The sequence below is a fragment of the Schistocerca serialis genome, chromosome 7 (assembly GCF_023864345.2).
Source record: "Schistocerca serialis cubense isolate TAMUIC-IGC-003099 chromosome 7, iqSchSeri2.2, whole genome shotgun sequence".
Taxonomy (NCBI): Eukaryota; Metazoa; Arthropoda; class Insecta; order Orthoptera; family Acrididae; genus Schistocerca; species Schistocerca serialis.
Window position 1 is genome coordinate 458,944,832 of NC_064644.1, and position 13,780 is coordinate 458,958,611.

Consider the following 13,780-nt stretch of genomic DNA (forward strand, 5'->3'; position numbering starts at 1 on the left):
CACTCTACTGCTTACGGTGCGCTGCGTCGACCACACAGTCTGCAACGCAAAAGGGACAAACGGCACGTAGTCAGAGAAACTTCCATTCGTCAGTGCCATCTACCGTGGCAACGACGCGTTTCCAGACATACATTCACAGGCCTTTTTTTTTCCTCCGTTTCCGATCAGGAATCTGTCCAAACAGTCTATCGGTTTCATCATTGTTTAGCCTGTATATGTCTCGGTGGCATCCCGGATGTGCTCAGTGGGTCTGCGATAATACAGGTCAGTGGCGGAGCTTACCTCTCGGATGCCCCTCTCGATGGCTTCAGTTGCGAGCCGCCCCGGGCCCTCTACGGTCCGGCCGTCGTCGTTGGGCCCCCAGGAGGCGCTGTAGATGTCGACCAGCTGGTGCGCCCAGCCCAGCGACACGCCCTCCACCCTGTCGTTGACGTCACCATCCAGCAAGCGCACCCCTGTGGGTTAACCGTATGCAGTGGTGATATAATTCTACTGAACTCGCCGCTCTTTTCATAAAGTCGACACTGAATGCGACCACTCTGTCTTTTACAGATCGCCGGCCGCGGTGGCCGTGCGGTTATGGCGCTGCAGTCTGGAACCGCGGGACTGCTACGGTCGCAGGTTCGAATCCTGCCTCGGGCATGGGTGTGTCTGATGTCCTTAGGTTAGTTAGGTTTAAGTAGTTCTAAGTTCTAGGGGACTTATAACCTAAGATGTTGAGTCCCATAGTGCTCAGAGCCATTTGAACCATCTTCAACAGATCAATTACTTCCGAAAAAAACATCTTTGTAAATTATAACCTATCTAAAACTCTGTGTAATAATAAGAATTGGTTCTCGTGTGACGTATCATCCAGTTATGACAACTACATCAATAGACTGAAATTATGCGTCCCTTTCTGTATCGACCCTTTCATTTTTATTTACTGTATCAGTTCCGAGTAAGTAAACAAGAGGCACGAGGAAATGAACTTTAGAGACATTAACATTCCATTCTACGAAAACCTTCAGTATCTTTTAGAAAGATTCGTCTCCGTAAGTATGTCTGTCGTAGTCAAACAATTTTTATGACGCTGTATAGAATGAACCCAAGCTGCATATTCTTTTTCATCTCAAAATCTTGCTGTTTCATTGTACTTCGTATACCTCAAGCCTGAAATGCGACCTTGATTTCTTCCTGCCTCTGCTGCCCGTACACCAACTCCCTTCCCACCCCCACCCCCGTCCCGCCCCAAACGCAAAAAAAACCTGTCTGTGCTGTTGGGCTGGCCCATAAGTTCTGGTGGTCTTATTTTTTTAGTGTCGGTTTCCACAAAAATAAACAGGAAATGAACAACAAATCAATCAATAACGATAAGTGTGAGGTGATCCACACGAGTTCCAAAAGAAATCCGTTGGAATTCGATTACTCGATAAATAGTACAATTCTCAAGGCTGTCAATTCAACTAAGTACCTGGGTGTAAAAATTACAAACAACTTCAGTTGGAAAGACCACATAGATAATATTGTGGGGAAGGCGAGCCAAAGATTGCGTTTCATTGGCAGGACACTTAGAAGATGCAACAAGTCCATTAAAGAGACAGCTTACACTACACTCGTTCGTCCTCTGTTAGAATATTGCTGCGCGGTGTGGGATCCTTACCAGGTGGGATTGACCGAGGACATCGAAAGGGTGCAAAAAAGGGCAGCTCGTTTTGTATTATCGCGTAATAGGGGAGAGAGTGTGGTAGATATGATACGCGAGTTGGGATGGAAGTCATTAAAGCAAAGGCGTTTTTCGTCGCGGCGAGATCTATTTACGAAATTTCAGTCACCAACTTTCTTTTCTGAATGCGAAAATATTTTGTTGAGCCCAACCTACATAGGTAGGAATGATCATCAAAATAAAATAAGAGAAATCAGAGCTCGAACAGAAAGGTTTAGGTGTTCGTTTTTCCCGCGCGCTGTTCGGGAGTGCAATGGTAGGGAGATAGTATGATTGTGGTTCGATGAACCCTCTGCCAAGCATTTAAATGTGAATTGCAGAGTAATCATGTAGATGTAGATGTAGATGTAGATATGACTGTCTGTCTCTCCGTCCATCGGTTAAGACCCCTTTTTATCAGCAAAGTGTAGACGTATCAAGTCTTATAATCATTGTCAAAAGATACGGCTGTTCATGTCATATTTTGATACAAATTCACTCATCCAAACTCTTAGGGTGGTTCCCGTAGACTTGGAATTATGAAATTTGGCAAGTAGGAAGGATTCACAGTGCAAGTAAATGGAAAAAAAATGCGAAACGTGTTAAATTGTAATTGTATCACACGAAAAAACATTTCTTTTGTCATTTGTTATTCATCGTCAGACTTGAAATTAAGTCAACAGATCTGTATTCAGGCTAATTAGGTCGCAACGGTAAAAGTGAAATACCAGGCAAGTAATTACTGACGCGTTTAGGGATTTATCCATCATCAGATATCCAGGAGCGATATCTGCAATTAGATATGACGTTTCAAGTTTTATGTGAAACGCCACGTAGATGTCGTGCAGCAGTCGCTCTTGGATATCTGATGGTGGATAAATTCCGAAACGCCTCATATGGGTAATAGTCATTCCCTGCTTCATGTTTGACTTTAACCATTGCGAACCGGTTTGTGAATGGAGAGCCGGCCGGAGTGGCCGAGCGGTTCTAGGCGCTACAGTCTGGAACCGCGTGACCGCTACGGTCGCAGGTTCCAACCCTGCCTCGGGCATGGATGTGTGTGATGTCCTTAGGTTAGTTAGGTTTAAGTAGTTTTAAGTTCTAGGGGACTGATGCCCTCAGCAGTTAAGTCCCATAGTGCTCAGAGCCACTTGAACCATTTTTTTCCCTTTTTTTGTGGATGGAGAACTACTGATTATTTTTATAATGGTCGCCTGCCTCCTGGACGACTTTATGCTAAATTTATGTTATTGAAATTAAAACATTTTTGAAAGTCTTGGAATCTCTGGAACCGATATCTTGCCTGTATCAATGTCGATAACGGGCAAAAATGATCGGGATTCTCGATTCCCAGAATGGATAAACTTTCTGTATACATTATTAAGTTTGTACGGAAGCCTCAGATCACGACTCCTACTCACAGCTGACAATTTTTTTTGCTGGATAGTTTATTCCATTTCTTGAACTTAAAGTTCCACCTGATACACAGTTCGGTTGCAATCAAGCAGTTTGTAGTGAATCATGCACGCCTTTGAGGTCGAAACTGAGATATTTCAATCACTTAAACCAGTCTTGAGCCGTCCTAAGAGGCACCGATTCTTCGTTATACAGTTCGCAAATCGCTCGAGCAGCTTATGCGCCTTTGGCACATCGATTATAAATAAGACGCCAAAGATGTCGGAGACGCTTTCACTTGTCGACTTGATCATTCATTTTAATGATATGAAAGGACCAGATGTCTATCGGCAAAAAAAACTAAAAAGACTGTTTTGTAGAGCACATAATCGTCTATCGAATAATATGAAACGCAGCGCCAGAACATTTTACATATCACGCAAAATTTTTTACTTAAAAAGAAGTCGCCAAGACTTATGGGTCAACACGATATACACAGTCGGAGAAAATACTAGTACATCCTTTTATAGGTTACCAAGGTCTATTGTTGCAGCAGTGCATATAGATTACGTAAAACAATTACATTTACAGAGCAATAGCACAAGCGGTTCTGGGGTACTAAATATCGACCCATGCTGAGACACTCGTATTAGTACAAGAGCGGCAACCCGGGTGCTCTTGTGGAATCTGGTCGGTCGTACAGATGGCGAATAGAGGAATACGTTATGCCACTCCAGCTCGTCCTGTTCACGTATTTCTGTAAGAGTTGTTGGTTGAGTCACACGGGTCACTCCCCGTGGAGACTGGAGACAAATCCGGAGATGGCCGTGGTCAGTGGAGTTGCTGGACTTCTTGTAGAGCACATTGAGTTTCACGAGCAGTGTATGCCCGAGCATTATCCTGGTGGTTCATAGCGTATGTGTAAAATTAGTATAAAGAACCGAAACTACACATGCAGACATAATGCCACAAAAGGAGCCAATCAGCATTAGTTCCCGTTCTGGCATGATGTCTGCACTTGTTGTTTCGCTTCTTTATACCGATTTTGTACGGACATTATGAACCACATACCATGTCATTTTATTGTGTGCATCATATGGCTGACACTCGCAATTAATGCGATAGGTAACCTTCCGAAAAAGGGCACTAAGTCCCCGAAATCGGTAAATAAATTAAATTCCTTTTAATATATATATATATATATATATATATATATATATATATATATATATATATATATATATATATAAAATCTGGAGGCACCAGCACTACAAACAGTAAGTTGATGCCCCTTCATTCTTCTGTTACTGCACACTGAGGTGACAAGTCTTAAGATCCCTCCTATCATCATGTTTGACATTCTTTTGCCAGGCGTAATGCAGGAGCTCGACGTGCCACGCACTCTATTGCGAAAGTGTTGCGGGTGCAGCATTTTGTGCACGAACTGACCTCTCGATTACGTGCCATAAATGTTCGATGGGATCCATTCGGGGTGATGTGGCTGACCAAAGCAATCGCTCCAAGTATCCAGAATGTTCTTCAAACCAATCGCGAACTAATTAGGCAGTTTCCTGGCGGCTTAATTAGCGCGGAACAGACTATTAAAACAAAAACACCTATACTGGATTGTACATTCTTCATAAAACTGAACTTCTCATCATGAATTTGCATTTATTAACGCTATTGTTCTGTACTACTCATGATTTAGGAGTCGCTATCCATCATTGCTACTCTTAACGGTTTTCGAGGCAGACTCGTGCTATCTCCCTATATTACTTGTGATTTAAGAGTCGCCTTTAGTCATTGCTACTCGTAGTACATTTCGAGGCAGGCTCATAGCAACGACACCGCGCGCCTGGTCATACCCACTCATCAAAAATTACATACACACAAAGTAACAAACGAACATATCTCGCACTGTATTGCATGAGCGTATGCACACAACACTATCATATCTTTAAGTACAATGATAAACTACAACAAATACATTTTTTTGTGATATATTACAGTACAGCATCACTGGTCTATTGCGGTCTAACTGTGTTGGTGAGGCAGTAAATTTATCCACAGAGCAGTGACTGCGTCACTGCAATTCACTTTGGAGGTGTGGCGGAGGGGCTTGTAGTCCCGTACCACCCTCTGACGGTGACAGTACTACATGAGTCAGGCAGAAAAATTTAGCGTAACGTGGGCAAGTATGGTTGGAAAGTATTGGACGTAGAATGGGGGCTAGTCCCGCCAAAGGATGCGTCTGTTGTGGGCGTGCCAGCCCTATCGTTAGCCATGGTCGGAATCCGATTCCTCTAGGATGGTTAGGGAAACCGGATGTCGATGCAAGCGGCGTGGAAGTGTGGTCCCAACGTGGCGTAACCCATGGACAGTGTCCCGCAAGGCATCCACTTTCTCATAGAGCCGCCGCGCGATGTTGCGTATGGTCGTCTTTAGGGGGACGATATCCGCTTCCTCGTGGAGAGCGACAATTCTCGTGAGTGGCGGGGCGTGCAGGCTCCACCTGAGCACCTTGTCCTGCAGGCGCTGCAATGTACGCATCCTGGTGACACTAATCGTGGCCCATGCAGCAGATCCATACGTGAGGGCAGCCAGGATAACTGTTCGGTACATGCGGAGCTTGGTGTGCAGGTTAAGTTCCCTACTGCGAAAGAGCGGGTACAAAGCCCTGGTTAGCTTTTGCCCCTCGTTGGTGACATACTCCGCATGACAGTGGAAGAGCAACTTGTGGTCCATCTGGACCCCGAGATAGGTGGTTGTCGGGGACCAGGGCACCTGCACACCTGCAATCGAAATGTTGCGCCGGAGGGCTGGGCGCCGTTTCGTGAAGTAAACTGCTGTAGTTTTGGCGGCATTGAGTGCTATTTTGATTGTCCGGCACCAGGTGATGGTGACGTCCACCTGTCGCTGGAGGCGGGCGACGACGGCGTCAGTAATGCGGCCAGTGGTGAATAGTGCTGTGTCGTCAGCATATTGTGCAAGGTGGCACTCGGGGATGACAGGCATATCATTTACATAGATATTAAAAAGGATGAGGTATAGCACCGATCCTTGCGGAGTGCCTGCCGACAATGCCAGAACGCATTCCCGTTGAGAAACTAGGAAAGTCCTTCCACGGAGGAAGTCATCCACGATCTTGACATAAATATGAGGGTATAGGGGTCTGTGTCAGTACGAGGTTGTCTTGCCAGATCTTGTCGTAGGCGTTTTGCAAGTCCAGAAAAACGGCAGCTGTCGACTTGGCAGTGTTGAGGCCTTTGTTGATGTGTTCAGTGATCCGTAGGACCTGAAGTTCAGCAGAGAGGTGCGAAGTGGATCCAAACTGTTCAGGACGATTCGTTCCAGCTGCCGCAAGAGGTTTGGAAGATCGGTGAAGGATCACAGATTCAAGGACCTTCGCCATAGTATTTAGGAGGCTGATGGGCCTGTTGTTGGTCGGCACTGTAGGGTCCTTGAACCTCTTGGGGATCGCAATCAGCTTGGCTTGTTTCCACTGAGGGGGGGAAAAGGCCAGACGTGAGACAACAGTTTAAAATCTTGGTGAACAAGATGAGTGGTGTGCGGGGAAAGTGGCAAAGATGTTCATTTAAAATTCCATCCAATCCAGGGGCCGACCGGCCACGTTTCCGTCGAAGGATGCGCTGAATTTCTGCCATGGACATAAGAAGGGGAGCAGACTGGGGTGGGCGGTTGTGGAAAGCAGCAGCAGCTGTCAGGACTTCATGTTCTTCCTGTAGTTCGTTCGGAGAAAGGTCCTGGACCAGAGGGCGGTTTTGGGCCTCGAACGCATCTGCCAGCGTTTCCACAACTTGGAGGGTATCATACGACAAGCCCGATGCTGTGCGAATAGGATGGGCAGTCGCTGGCATGGAACGCCGCAGGGTGCGAATGACAGCCCAGTCAGATTTTTGGTGGAGTAGGAAAGTGGACATCCTATCCTCCCACTGTTCAGACCTCCATTCGGCGAGCCGGTGGCTGAATTCGCGTTGGAGGCGTCTCATTTGGCGTTTGTCCTGAGGGTCACGAAGCTGCTTCCACCTCCGACGGTAGCGGTTCTTCTGCACCTTCAGCTCTCGTAACAGGTGGCAAGTCGTCCATGGATGTTAAATTTTGAGGTGCAGTGGAGGTAGAGAGTTTCACTGCTTTCTGTATTTTGGCGGGAAGTTAATCCACAGCACGAGCTATATTGGCCGGTGATGCCAAATCGAGGTCGTGTCGAGTGGCGTTATTAAGTACCCTGGCAAACTTGTCTCAATTGGTGAGAGACGCACTGGAACGAACATGAAATAAAAGTGCAGTTTTCGTGAGGTGTAAAAGTACTGGCTCATGGTCAGAGGCCAGTTCGGGCAGCCTCCTATCTGGTATAAATTTCAAGATTTTACGTATTTACCTGCGAGAGACTGTTGATAGCGGAAATGGACCCATGCACACAAAAATTTATTTCAAATGCAACAGAAAATATCACACAGAAAAAATCTTCTGCTTCTACATCTACATTGACTGGAATACTCTTTTTCAAATTCTGAAAACGGCAGGGGTAAAATACAGGGAGCGAAAGGCTCTTTACAATTTGTACAGAAACCAGACGGCAGTTGTAAGAGTCGACAGTCACGAAAAGGAAGGAGTGGTTGCGAAGGTAGTGAGACAGGGTTATAGTCTATCCCCGATGTTATTCAGTCTGTATACACAGCAGGCAGTAAAGACAACAAAAGAAAAATTTGGAGTAGGAATTAAAGTCCAGGGAGAAGAAATAAAGACTTTGAGGTTTGCCGATGACATTGCAATTTTGCCAGAGACAGCAAATGACGGAAAAGCAGCTGAACGGAATGGACAGTAACTTGAAAGGAGGATATAAGATGAACATCTAAAAAAGCGAAACGAGGATAATGAAATGTAGTCGAACTAAATCAGGGAATTAGATTAGGAAATGAGACACTTAAAGTAGTAGAGGAGTTTTGCTACTTGGGAAGCAGGGAGGATATAAAATGCAGACTGGCGATGGCAAGATAAGCGTTTCTGAAGAAGAGAAATTTGTTCACGTCGAGTATAGATTCAAGTGTCAGGAAGTCCTTTCTGAAAGTATTTGTATGGCGTGTAGCCATGTATGCAAGTGAAACATGGATGATAAATAGTTTAGACAAGAAGAGAATAAAAGCTTTTCAGAATTTGGCGTTATTGAAGAGTGCTGAGGATTAGATGGGTAGATCACCTAACTAATGAGGAGGTACTGAATAGAATTGGGCAGAAGAGAAGTTTGTGGTACAACCTAACCAAAAGAAGGTATCGGTCGGTAGGACACATTCTGAGACATCAAGGGATCACCAATTTAGTACTGGACGGGAAGCATGTGGGGTGTTTTCGGAAATTCCCGTTACAAATTTCTCGGAATTGTAGAATAGTGTGAGTTCATAACATTTTGAATAGCAACCCATATCCGGAAACGTCAGCGAACGATGCTACAGAGCGTTGGACCTATGGGCCCTGTGGCTTGTAAATTTGTGTATACACAGGATGGTTCCGTGATGATGTTAACAACTTTCTGGCACAGTTTAGATGGATAACTGTATCGGTTTGAGTACAGGGTCACTGGTCCGGAAACGAACTAGTCGCAAATTATAACCGGAAATCGTTCTGATACCTCTGACGCTGGATCACACGTACGGCAACTGTTGCTCCTAAAGGACGTAGGGTGTGCTACTTCCAGAAGTGGTAGCGTGGGCCAAAACAAGAAACAAAGTCTAGCAAATATGGGCACTAAAATGCATATCTTAAGAGCTATGTGTTTCGCGCCCAGCTCATCGGGTACGTATTTTAGAGCTCATGTTTACTAGACCTTTTTTCCGTGTTTTGGTCCATACTACCATCTCTACACACTTAGCAACAACAGTAGCCCCAGTGCCAGAGGTTTGAGAACGTTTTTTGCTTGTAACTTTCGACTCGTTCGTTTCCGAACCAGGGACCCACACTTCAAATTGCTTCATTTACTCGTCTCCATAATCCTAGAAAGTTTGTAACATCATCGAGGAATCACTCTGCGTACACTCACATTTACAGACTCCAGCGCGTTCCGTTGCATCGTTGGATGACGTTTCTGGACCTAGGTTCCTATTCAAAATATTCTGCGCTTATTCCCTCTACAAGTACAAGAAATCTGTAACGGAATTTCCGCACGCCAATGTGAAATGTATGGCTGAGGGTACGTCCTGTTATTATATCTGCACACACAAGTGACCTAATTCCCGTAAATTCCGGGGAAACTGGCGATGAGCTCTGACGCCTCGTCCAGTCACATCCCAGATGTGTTGGATCGGGTTCAGGTCTGGCGAGTTGCTGTGCCAGCACATCAATTGCAACTCGCCACTCTGTTCCTCGAACCACTCCATTACATTCCTAGCCTTGTGACGTGGCGCATTATCTTCATGAAAAATGCCACTGCTCTCGGGAAACATTATAGTCATGAAAGGATGTACGTGGTCTGCAACCAGTGTACGATACTCCTTTGCCGTCAGAGCTCCGCTAGACTAATTTCGGACAGCTCTATCGAATGGGCAGGTAAATTTCTGATTAAAAATCTGTTATTTGTATGGGAAACAAATCGACGCTTACTGTGCACACTGAGCGTCGAATGAATTACGTGGTGAGCAATAGTTGTTTGGACTGGCTCTAGTTACACATTACAGAAACGAAATGGCAAGTATGTGACGAAATACCAGAAACAAATGTTCCATTTGTACATTAGATCTGATAATATTCCTATGGTCAGATAATGTGCATCAACAGAGACGAATGAATCATTTTGTTTGAGTAACAGAGAGCCTCGGTGGAACCACGAAGTATTTCATTCGGTGTTTCATAGTCACAATAAAGAAAACTACAGGACAATGCTGGAAAGCTTAATTTAGACACGTCGTACCATTATGTATTACGGTTTTATTTTGAACTCCATTTAATTTCATTTTAGTGAGGCAGCTTTCTCGGTGGAATGTTACTGTTGTGTCTATGAAGAAGACAGCAAAGTTTCTAACAAGGGAACCTCCCCATCGCAGCCCCCTCACATTCAGTTATAAGTTGGCACAGTCGATAGGCCTCGAAAAACTGAACACAGATCAATCGAGAAAACAGGAAGAAATTGTGTGGAACTATGAAAAAGTAAACAAAATATACAAACTAAGCAGTCTATACTAAACATAGGCAACATCAAGGAGGATGTCAGCACTAGAGCGCCGTGGTCCAGTGGTTAGCGTCAGCAGCTGCGGAACGAGAGGTCCTCGGTTCAAATTTTCCCTCGGGTGAAAATTTTTTATTTTCAGACAATTATCAGGGTTCAGGCACTCACACATAATCAACTTCGCTGTGCAAAATTCCAGGACATGTTCAGATTTGCTTGGACATATGCAGAATTTGACGGTCTACACACGGAAAAATTTTGAAACCTTAAAAACATATGTTTTGACAGAGCACAGAGAAAACTGTGCGACTGTGAAACTGTTGCATTCATTTGTTGAAGTTTATGTGACACACTGTTATGTTTTCATCAATTTTTTGGAAGTGATTATCACATCCACAAGAAAACCTGAATCGGGCAAGGTAGAAGAATCTTTTTACCCATTCGCCAAGTTAGGTGGGTCGACAACATATTCCTGTCATGTGACGCACATGCTATCACCAGTGTCGTATAGAATATATCAGTCGTGTTTTCCTGTGGAGGAATCGATTGACCTATGACCCTGCGATCAAATGTTTTCGGTTCCCATTGGAGAGGCACGTCCTTTCGTCTACTAATCGCACGGTTTTGCGGTGCGGTCTCATAACACAGACACTAAACTTATTACAGTGAACAGAGACGTCAATGAACGAACGGACAGATCATAGCTTAGCGAAAGTAAAGAAAGTAAAATTTTCAGTCGAGGGAAGACTTGAACCAAGGACCTCTCGCTCCGCAGCTGTTCACACTAACCACGGGACCACGGCGCGCCTGTGCTCCTATTATCCTTGATGTTGCATATGTTGCCCATGGACTACTCAGTTAGTATATTTTGCTTATTTTTTCATAGTTCTACACAACTTCTTCCTGTTTTCTCGATTGATCTGTGTTCAGTTTTTCAAGGCCTATCCACTGTGCTAACTTATAACTAAATCTGAGGGGGGTGCGATGGGGAGGTTCCCCTGTAAGTGCCAGTGATCAGCTGTTTACACCGGTACCTTGTACCTGGCTAGTGCGGTATGGTATGGTTAGGCTGAAAGGAATTGCATGTGGATGAAGGGGACTTGTTGACCTGAGACGCGGTCCTGTATTTGAATTTTGAATTTTTAGAGAAGTGGAAGCCACTCACCTCCGATGCGGGCGTTGAAGGCGACGCCGACACCGCACTTGCCGTTGTTGGCAGCCATGGCGATCTCGCCGGCGCAGCGCGTACCGTGCGCGTTGGAGCCCGACGGGTCGTAACGTGGCGTCGGGTCGGGGTCGTCATCGTTGGCATCGAAGCTTATGTTCGGATCCTGCAACGTTACACCGACAATGTTAGTGACCAGTGGCGATCTCCCTACTCGATCAGAGCGAAGACGTGAATCACCAGGACATTACGATATAATTACCAGCAGAAAAATGTTCCTATCTATATAAAAGACTCTGACTGAAAATTGGGATACCAGCTGTCCCATTCCACCTTCCTCACTAGCTTTAAAAATTCTCCCAAAAATTTTGGCGTGCGAACATATTCGCGCTTTTGTTAACATGCAGCTCACTACAAGCTCCCCTAAATGTAACTCACACCCACTAGTCAATCGCTGTAGGTCGCTGACACCCACCCACTCCAGGTTGTCCTTTCTAACTCAGTCATTCAGCGCAACTGATTGTCATTACCTCTTTGTGTCTCTCGGTCATTATTTCCTGTGTCGCAACCACAGCCGCTTACTGCTAATGAATAATTCCTTTCTTCCCACTGCTGCTGTCTCTTCTCTCTGTATCTGCCTCTCTCTTCCGCGTTGTCATTGTCTTGTAATCTGTCTCTCATTATCACTGGCTCTCACCCACTTCCGCTTTTTCTTTCTTATTCCTCCCTCCCTGACACTGTCTCCTTCACTCTTATCGAACCAATGATCTGTTGCTGTCAATTATGTCCTATTGTCACTGTGTCCCTCTTTTTTTCTCACACTGCCATTGTCTCTTTCGCTCGTTCTGTAAGACCACCACTGTCTACTACCTTCCAGTATTTATTACTTTTCCGCCCCTTTTGCACTGCTATTGCCTTCTTTTCTTTCAGCGGGAATATGTTGGAGTGCAAAAATTTGTGGGAAAATTTTTGAAGGTGCTGAGGAAAGTAGAATGAGGCAGCTGGAACCCCACTTTTCGATTAGAGTCTTTTAAATAAACAGGAACATATTCCTATTTTTCGTGTTCCGATAGAAGCATAATTCCTCTGGTTCCTTCTTTTCCATGTTGCAGCAGAGCTCAATTCACATTAAAAGACTGGTATTGCTCAGTAAAATGTAGGTAGTTTACTTATGTGATCTTGAAATAACGCTGACATATCGGCTTTTACGCTAAAAAAGAATTTGCATGTGCTTCAGTACTACAACATGGTAGATAACGGAGACACTTTACAGCACATTTGTCAGTACTATGTCGCTTTATAAACTACGTTTTCGCCTTACACCGGATACTACGTACTTATTTTATTTGTACAAGTAGAATAACAGTGAAGCTCCGTATCACGGAAACGGATACAAATACGAAGAAAATGTTCAAGGTTATTCGATATCGGGACCTTTGGAATACATCGTAAAAATTGCTGTCGTCTGATGTGCATAGCCGTCTTGGAGACCCCGGCTGGGTATCGGTACCCAAAGAACAAAATTTTGGGGTGTTCCTCGATTAGATTTTTGAAAACAGAGAGATAGCTCTCGTAGAGAAATGCCTAAGGTTTGAGCAATTTGGTGAGGTTATTTATTATTTAGATTTCGCCTCATGTCAGATTGTAAGTGTAGCTGTCACTTTGAAACTGTGTACCTTGGAAAGGGATAAAATTATGAAGAAAATTTTCGAGTTTGCTCGACATTGGGATCTTGGGAACATATTCGATAACATTCAGCCATCTTGAAACCCTCAGATGGGTTTTGGTCCTCTGACGACGCCGAAAATATAGTGAGGAAACCCTTTCTGCAGTTTTCCGAGGCACCGCCCATGAACCAATGCTGCCTCCATAAGTCCCGTCAGGACCATTGCAGGCCACATCAAATGTAAAAAGAATCAACAGATTTGCCCCATTTGCATAAGCAGGATAGTGTAATGTGCATACTATAGTAATAGTAATAGTATAGTATAGTAATAGTATAGTAATAGTGTAATGTGCACACTATAAGATAGTGGCACTAAGACGATCCTTTTGTTGGGTATACAAATGGTGTCTAGCCCAAGAACTATCCAAAACACATTACGCTACTTCTCTATAACGAATCGACCTCGTGGTATGAACACCGGAAAATACCGTTTTTACGCACGGCGTTTTTGAACACATTAGGTACGCTTGGTGTCGTAGCATACCGATTTATGATTTTCTCCGCAGTACACAATACTGAAAAATGTGGTATATCCTTCAGCAATTAACGTTTCCATTAAGCGCATAAAAGGACCACACCCTTAACACAACCTCCTCTGAAATCAGTGTTGACACTACAAATGACGGTCGACAA

At 44.5% G+C, this 13,780-nt stretch overlaps 1 protein-coding gene across 2 annotated transcripts in view; it reads right to left on the bottom strand.

Moving 5' to 3' along the window:
* The window catches only part of LOC126412741 (neuroendocrine convertase 1-like), a 492,712-nt gene that overhangs the window by 148,102 nt on the left and 330,830 nt on the right, over positions 1-13,780 (bottom strand). For both annotated transcript variants that reach the window (XM_050082477.1, XM_050082478.1), the window contains exons 6-7: positions 11,422-11,587; positions 283-455 (exon numbers count right to left, since the gene is read on the bottom strand). In XM_050082477.1, coding sequence (XP_049938434.1) covers positions 283-455; positions 11,422-11,587 — 339 coding nt within the window. The remainder of the gene's footprint in view (positions 1-282; positions 456-11,421; positions 11,588-13,780) is intronic.